This window comes from Dipodomys ordii, unplaced genomic scaffold (genome assembly GCF_000151885.1).
Source record: "Dipodomys ordii isolate 6190 unplaced genomic scaffold, Dord_2.0 Scaffold34, whole genome shotgun sequence".
Lineage (NCBI taxonomy): Eukaryota > Metazoa > Chordata > Mammalia > Rodentia > Heteromyidae > Dipodomys > Dipodomys ordii.
In genome coordinates this window covers 13,863,701-13,872,429 of record NW_012267250.1, presented here as the reverse complement: position 1 = coordinate 13,872,429, position 8,729 = coordinate 13,863,701, and the positions used below count along the sequence as shown (strand labels likewise).

At 40.6% G+C, this 8,729-nt stretch overlaps 1 protein-coding gene across 1 annotated transcript in view; it reads left to right on the top strand.

The window, feature by feature from the left end:
• The window catches only part of Dnajc12 (DnaJ (Hsp40) homolog, subfamily C, member 12), a 25,882-nt gene that overhangs the window by 2,818 nt on the left and 14,335 nt on the right, over nt 1–8,729 (top strand). The window contains exon 2 of the mRNA XM_013017098.1: nt 1,712–1,790. Coding sequence (XP_012872552.1) covers nt 1,712–1,790 — 79 coding nt within the window. The remainder of the gene's footprint in view (nt 1–1,711; nt 1,791–8,729) is intronic.

Below are 8,729 nucleotides of genomic sequence, written 5' to 3'. Positions count from 1 at the left end.
CAAAAAGAAAAAAGCCGGAAGTGGCGCTGTGGCTCAAGTGGTAGAGCGCTAGCCTTGAGCTGAAGAGCTGAGGGACAGCGCCCAGACCCAGAGTTCAGGCCCCACGACTGGACCCCCCAAAAAAATTCCCAACATAAACATAAATATGAGCAAAACATCAATTTTGAAAGGGAAAGGATAAGAGGGTGTTTACTTTCTATTCTATATTGATAGGAAATTTTCAGAGTTTGTATTTCTAAATTGTTTAGAATCCTTCCTTCCTTCCTTGCTTTCTTCCCTTTCCCCGTCCTCTTCCCTGTCCTTTTCTTCCTCCCTCCATCTCTTCCTTCTCCTCCTCCTTCCTCTCTGTTTCTTTTTCTCTTTGTGCTGGTATTGGGGCTTGAACTTAAGAGTTTCACACTCTTACTCAGCTTCTTTACTCAAGTTGGTGTTCTAACCACTTGAACCATGCCTCCAGTTCTGGTTTTTAGCTGGTTAATTGTTTTGTTGGTTATTGTCTATCTGGACTGACTCTAAACCTCAATTCTCAGATCTTGGCCTCCCCATCTCAAAATTCAGCTTTTTAAATAAACTGGGAGCTAGGTGCCAGTGACTCATGCCTGTAATCCAAGCTACTCAGAAAGCTGAGATCTGAGGATCGTGGCTCAAAGCAGCCTGGGCAGGAAAGTCCGTGAGACTCTTATCTCCAATAAACCACCAGAAAGCCAGAAGTGGCACTGTGACTCCAGTGGTAGAACACTAGCCTTGAGCTGAAGATCTCAGGGATAGCACCCTGAGAACCAAAGTTCAAGCCCCATGACTGACCAAAAACAAAGCAAAAACCACCCTCCTGAATGGCAGGTTATATATAACCACTGGTATTTAATTATAGATACTATTATCAAAGTCTAATTGTGGTCAAGCTTTGTAACAGTAACTCTACATTTATTATGCATCTAATGTAAAAAGAGACTATTTGTGAAAGTTATGCAACTTTTCCCTGAAGTTTCTTGGAGGAACTGGGACTGAAAACTAAGCAATCAAATTTCAGAGCCACATAACCTGTTGTCCCTCATTGCTGATATTAAAGTTGTTATTTAATAAAGTTGTCTTCTTTTTTCTTCTCCTTTTGAGCCAGGGTTTCACTATATAGTTCAGGCTGGCCTCAAACTCTGGACTCTCGTACCTCAGCCTCCCAAGTGCTAGCATGTGCTACCACACCCATCTAAAACCAAGTCTGAATAATTCACAATAAAGAGATTGAATGGGTAAATCAAATCAAATCATGAATGAACCTCAAACTGAGAAGCAGATTGAAGCCAGCTTGGGCAGAACAGTGAGACTCATCTCCAATTAACTACCAAAAAACAGGAAGTGGACCTGTGGCTCAAATGGCAGAGCACTAGTCTTGAGCAAAGAAGCTTAGGGACAGCTCCCTGGCCCTGAGTTCAAACCCCAGGAGCCCCCTTCTCCCCATTCAGAAGGAAAGAAAGAAAGAAAGAAAGAAAGAAAGAAAGAAAGAAAGAAAGAAAGAAAGAAAGAAAGGAAAGAAGGGAGAAAGGGAGGGAAGCAAGGAAGGAAGGAAAGAAAGAAGGAAAGGAAGGAAGGAAGAAAAAAAGAAAGAATAAAAATTACAAGGGAGATCATATGGCTGTTTTAGGGAGTACTGAGACCCCACTTTTGTGGGGTCTCATTTAAACTGTCTCCTTATTTTAAACACTTTTTGTTTTAGGTCGAACAAATCCTGGCAGAATTTAAGATCAGAGCTCTGGAATGTCATCCTGATAAGCATCCTGAAAATCCCAAAGCTGGTAAGAATTTAACAGTGGCTATATGGAGAACCCACAGGCATTCAATAGTAACTTCCTTTTATCTATGGTCCTCAAAGGTATTCTATTTAGTGCCAAATGTTGGTTTTGCCATTGGATGGTCGGGGAGACAATTGAGAAGAATCTTTTCTAATAGTTGTTGACAATCCATTTTTCTTTCTGCTACAGTGTGCTGCTTTGTGATTTAGAATTTGTACAGTTTCATGATAAATTACACAGGACTCTGGGCATTCACCACAGAGTACGACTAAAGGAAGATATTCATAGGGGAGGAACTCAAGGGCATAATGTCTCTGTGCCTCCAAACATATAGAATAATATTTATTGAAATAAACTCCAGAAAATGGAAACAGGGTTTTCTTTTTCTTTCTTTCTGCATTGTTGGTAAAGATGGTGTTGTGTATATTTTGCTTTTTTGGTGTCTTGGCTCATTTGTTTTGGTCTTATTTGTTAATTTATCTGTCTTTGAGGGTGGGGAGGGGGGACACAGAAATGGTAGGACAAAAGGTGAGCAAATGTGGAAGTGGTACTCACTAGCCATTATGTGAAAAATGAACTCTACAATCTGTAGGTAAGGACAGGAGGGAAAAATTGAGAGAGAGTGAAGCAGTGACGTTGTACCCAAAGAAATGAACTCATTAACTCATTTATGAAATGGAAACCTCTCTGTATATCCTCTTTATACTAATAATACTAATAAAAATGTGACCAGTGCATGCTTTATTTAACCAGTTAATGAGTGTTAACATGGCTTAAGTATGTTTGTAATTGGCCGTAGTCCTGATGAGAATTTTGCTACTTTGCTGTTTCCTTCATTTCATGAGACTTGAATATGTTCATATATTCCTACTTCAGTTTATTTTATTTTTTTCTCCCTCTCTCCTCCTTCCTTCTTTCCTCTCTCTTTCTGTTTTTCTCTCTTTCCCCTTTTTTTGACAGACTCTCACTGTATAGCCCCTGCTGACCTTGAACTCATGACCCTCATTCTTTAGCCTCTCCAGAGCTGATGTTATAGGCATGCAGCACCATTGCATGCAGGAAATGGGAGTTAAGATTCATTATTCCTTCTCTTCTGAGCCAAACTTCCTGAAGAAGCCCGCAGCTGATGTCTCTACTTCCTGTCTTCCTAGCTTTCCTTCATTCACATCACTTTGACTTCCTCCCCATCTTTCTCAGAAATGAATCAAGGACTTGTTAGCAAAGGGTGACATTAATGGTGACATTAAAAGTTGAGTTCTTGTCTTTCATGGCTTATATTAGACTTAGTCAGTGTTGACAATACCTTTCTTAGAATTTTTTTCTCCTAGCTTCCAGAATAACACACATTCATGGTTTTCTTCCAGACTCTGCTACTTTCTTTTTTGTAGATTCTTCTCTGTTGCCCTAAGATTCCCTTCTAAGCTTTCTTCTCATTTTACTTCTCTTTTCTCTATGGAGCCTTGTCTTAAGTCTGAGGCTTCAAGTAACTAACCAGCTCGCTGGTGAGGGCCTTCAAATCTGCCTTTAACCCAATTCTTTTTTTTTTTTTTCAGTTGTGGGTCTTGAACTCAGGGCTTGGGTCCTGTCCCTGAGCTCTTCTGCTCAAGGCTAGAGCTCTACTAATTTGAGTCACAGCTCCACTTCCAGTTTTCTGGTGGTTAATTGGAGATAAGGGTCTCATGAACTTTCCTGCCCAGGCTGGCAAACGGTATCTTCAGATCTCAGCCTAAGTAGAAAGCCTAAGCCACCAACATCCAGCTTCTTGTTCTTTATAGATAGTGGTTGTAACGGCTTCTTGGAAATTTTTGTTTTGAAACACTTCAAAGTTACTGCATCAAAAACTAGATGCACGATACCTCCATCCATTCAGTTGGCCAACTAGAAATTTCATCCTGGGAGGGGTGTGTAGATCAGTTAAGAGTAGCTTTGGTCCAACTAAAACAGTAATAACAACAAAAGCCCTTGTCTCTTTCCACTCGCTCATGTCCATATGCGGTCAATGACCAAAAGCTGTTGATTTCCTTCCCATATCTGTCTTCTGTGTCTTCTTCCCTCCATCCTCACTGCCAGTACCACAGGCAGCCCACCGCCATTTCATGCCTGGACACCTACAGACAGTCCTTTAAATGCTTCACTTTGCAGATGGTGATTTTTCCTTTTAATTATGGGGAAAGAAGTATATATAAAGGAAACAAGAAGATTAGAACATATTCCCACCCAACTTAAACATCATCAATGCACTTGAGGTTTCTTGGTGATTTTTATTTTTAAATTAAAACTTTTAATTATATCATTTATCCTATTTTTAAAATTTCTTTTCTGTTTGTTAATCTTTTATGCAGCACTGGGGATTGAACCCAGAACTAAGTACAACCTATACAAACACTTTGGTACTGGAACTACACCCTCAGAGCTTATTAAAAAAAATTTTTTTTTTTGGTCTGTCATGGGGCTTGAACTCTGGGCTTGGGTGCTGTCTCTGCACTCTTCAGCTCAAGACTAGTGCTCTACTGCTTGAGCCACAAAGCCACTTCTGGTTTTCTGGTGGTTTATTGGAGATAAGTATCTCACAGACTTTCCTGCCTGGACTGGCTTTGAACCATTGATTCTCAGATCTCAGCCTCCTGGGTAGCTCAGATTACATGTGTGAGCCACCAGCACCTGACAAAAGTTTTTTAATGTGTATGTTGCTGGAGATCTAACTCAGAGCCTTCTGCCTTACTTTGACATCTTTTGTTTATTATATTGGCTATAGGTTGCTAGTCAGTGTGTATATATGATTTTTTATTTTACTCTTCTTTTATTTGAGGTGGTACTGGGGTTTGAACTTAGGGCCTTGTGCTTGCTAGGCACTTGGTATATCACTTGAGCCATGCCTCTAGCCCTCTTTTGTTTTAGTTACTGATTGGAGAAGTCTCAGATTGCTATTCTCCTTCAATATAACTGGGATTACAGGCTAGGCTTGATAGTTGAGATGGGCTCTTTCTAATGTTTTGTGTCCTCCTCATATGTCAGTCAAGGGACTGTGTGACATACCGTCTTTTGCTGCCCATTTGCTATTTGTCATATTGGAAGCTCAGCAGGCCAGAACCCCTGCCTGTCTCCTTCATAGTGCTCTGCCCTGTTCCTCACAGAGCGCCTGCGGCAGCCGACAAGACACCTACTCAGCCCCACTTCTTGAATGAGTGAATGGATCATTAAATCAGTATTTCTTGAGGATACACAAATTACCCCCCTGGACTGGGGTTAATATTAAGAGAGGTGTCCTAGAACAAAATTCTAAAATATTGGATGTAAACACTGAAAAACAACCATAACCCCAGGTTACTCTTTAACTGAGTTCCTTTCCAATGAAGCTTGACTCTGAGTTGTTGCTCTGTTCCTGACAACATGTGATGAATAACTGTAATCATTGCCATTTCTAGTTGCTATGGTGATGAGGGGTTCATGTATGGACCTTGAAGCTCCTTTTGAGAAACACTGGGCTGTGTCAATATTGCTTACAATGAAAGGCACAGACGTCAATGTTTTCCTTGTCAGGCTGGTAGATGATAGCTCCAGCCTTTGGGTAGAGATTTAAAAAAAAATCTATTAAAGCACCTAGTTTACTCAATTTGGATTAATATGATTTTCTGAAAATGTAAGTGGTTCTCTATACCCTCTGAGAAGGAGAAGGAGTGTATTTACTGGTAAAAACTATAGTTAAAAAAAAATTCACCCTAGCCAGATACAGGTGGCTCATGCCTGTAATTCTAGCTTCTCAGGAGGCTGAGATCTGAAGATCACAGTTCAAAGCCAACCCCTGCAGGAAAAGCTGTGAGACTCTCATCTCCAATAAGTCACCAGGAAGATGGAAGTAGTGTTGTGGTTCAAAGTGGTAGAGTACTAGCCTTCAGCAAAAAAGCTCAGGGACCGGGAGGGGGTGGGTGTGGAGGGTGGGGTGGGTGGGTGGAGGTGTGGGTGGGTAGGAAGGATGGTAAGGGGAAACAAAGGAGGAGGCAACAATGCTTGATAAGAAATGCGCTCATTACCTTGCCCATGTATTTGTAACCCCACTGTACGGTATTTTCACAATTAAAAGAAAAAAAAAAGCTCAGGGACAGCACCCCTGCCTTGAGTTCAAGCCCCAGGACTGACAAAAAAAAATTACTCAGATAATGAATTTTACTTGACAGAACCCAGATGGGCAGATTTCAAAATGCATCTCATTGAACTGAGAAAGCAAACTTGCAAAACCCTTGTAGGTAGGAGAAATTCAATTTGAATATAAAACTTTTTGGCTCGCTAATTAAATTGCAACGTCAACTGTTGCCCTTTACTGATTTGTTAGCATGATGGAGCAGTAGAGGTGAACACAGCCTTGTCTGACCTTGGATGACCTCTGTGAGCCTCACTGTTCTCACAGGTAAAATGGGTAGATTGATTGTGTATGACTTCATGGGTTTGCTGTGCAGATTCAGTGGGGGTCCTGCACATGGGAAGCGAATGTTGGCAATTGTGATTGGTCTTCCTTTCTCATTTTTAGGTAGCTCATGATAAAAACAATAGGACACTTAGCTTTTTGTTAGCAATCATTCAATCCTTCTCTTATTCGTTAGGGAGGAAAAAAAATCTAAAAAATCTAAATCTAAGACCTGTAGAAATTTCTTCTCTCTAGGTAGATGTGATGTAGGCAGTACTGACTGACTACTATAGAAATAGGGTCACTGAGCCCCAAGATTGCTGACTGGTGCTCATGCCAAACCCTGGGCAGCAGTAATCATTTCAGAATAACACTTTCTTAACTCTTTTTTTGGCTATGAAGATAATTATCTTCAGACTAAATTAAAGGCCTGTGAAATGGTTATTTTCATTACAGATGTTCAAACCTCAAAGATATTTGGATATTTGAAGAGGAGCAATTTGTTCTTTGTTAACAGATAGCTTTTCTTATCTCAATGTTTTCTTTCTTTAAAACCTCTTTCCTGCTGGGTCCTGGTGACTCACACTTGTAATCCTAGTCACTCAGGAGACTGAGAAGCCAGCCTGGGAAGGAAAGTCCCTTGAAAGCAGATCTATGGATCAAGTGGCAGAGCACTAGCCTTGAGCAAAAAAACTCAGGGACAACACCCAGGCCCTAAGTTCAAATCCCAGGACCAACAAAGCAAAACAAAACAAATGACAATCAAAATAGCCCTCCTTACTGCCTTTTCCCCTGTTACATTTTTTCAGTGTTGAGTGTCCTCTACAAATTCTACTTTTTGATATGATCTATAGGGTGACACTGTTGGAGGTAATGAAACATTTAACAGGTGGTGCCTACAGGAAGCTTGCCTGCTGTTTCTTCTCCTCTTTCTCTCTCTCCTTCTCTTTTTCTTCCTCCTCTTCTCTTCCCCTTATCATCCTCCTCTTCCTTCTCTTCTTCTTCTCCTCCTCCTCCTCCTCCTCCTTCATTTTTGCATCCTGGTCATACATGAGTGGCTTTGCACTACTGAATACTCCCACCTTGTCCCAAACCCAAAGTCATTGGACCAATTGATTATGGGCTGAAACTTTCAAACTATACCTTTCTTTCTTTTAAGTTAATCATCTCTGGTTTTTCATTATAAGAATGAAAATTTGACTCACAAATTCCCTCAGGATAAAAAATTACAAATAACAGTAATAACTAATGCTGAAAAGTCTGTTCCTATCACTTCCTACAGGAGAACCACTACTAACCGTTGGTTTATTTTCTTCTAGAATTTTTCAAAATATATTCTGGCAGCCTATTGTTATTAGTTCTCAAGTAATTGTCAACAGCATATAAACACAAATCTGATGGTGAAATGTGAAGTTAAAAGAATCTTTACATTGTTCAAAGTAGGCCTAGGAATTAAATCAGAAAGCGTCTCAAGGATTCCAACATCGTTGGCTCATCATTTGCTTACAAAATGAGGTCTCACTTCCCAGAATTGGCAAATGTTTATGCTGTGTGATTCACTGAATTAGCAATACATTCTAGAGCAAATATCACCTAAGCTCATTTTATTAAATGTGGTAAAGATATGGCACAAGGAAAAGATCAGATGTCAGAAAAGAGATCTTTTTTGCTTTCTGCATATCTGTTGCTGTGGAGTGATTGACACCAGAATAATTCCAAGTGGGCTTCTCTCCTGGAAATTCCAGCAAGCGAGGCTGACAGTAACATGCAGAGCAAAGGTGACTCAGATTAAAAATGCAAATCTGCACTAAGCGTGATTGGCACATGCATTCTTGGGGATAATTTCATAAGCTCTTTATTCCTGTTGGAAGAAAGTGATATCTCATTCATATAATGGGACATTTCCCTTTTCATGAGCGTTAGGAAGAATTGCTCATTAGAGATGATCTTTATTTGTCTTTTTTCTTGAAGCTTTCAGTAACTGCATCTTCTCTTTAACTCATTCATTGCTACTACATCCAGGATTGATAATAAAGTAGTTAATGGCTTGAAAGGAACCTGGGTGGACTTGCTTTAGGGAAGGGTCTTGGAGGTGCTGCTGCAGCAGGCAGGGTGCTAGAAATGAAGTGGCGTGTTTATGCCATGGCGGCTCAGGATCAACCACTTTGCTTCTTTGTTTTGACTCAGAGTCTCACTCTGTAGCCCAGGCTGGCCTTTGAAGTTGACATCCTTTGGCCTTAGCCTCCTAAGTACTGGGATTACAGGTGAATTCCACCTTACCCAGTGACAGCTTGTTTTGCCAGGTTGGTAGCAGTAGAAGTGGTGACAAAATTAGACATTAGGTGTATTTTGAATACAGAACCAACAGGGTTTGCTAATGATTGGGAAGTAAGATTTGAGAGAAAGAGGCACACGTGTCTGAAGTGATATAGAGAATTAATGAGGGGCTGGGAAGGTGGCTCAGTGGTAGAGTGCTTGCCTTGCATGCATGAGGCCCTGGGTTCGATTCCTCAGCACCACATAAGCAAAAAGAAAAAAGC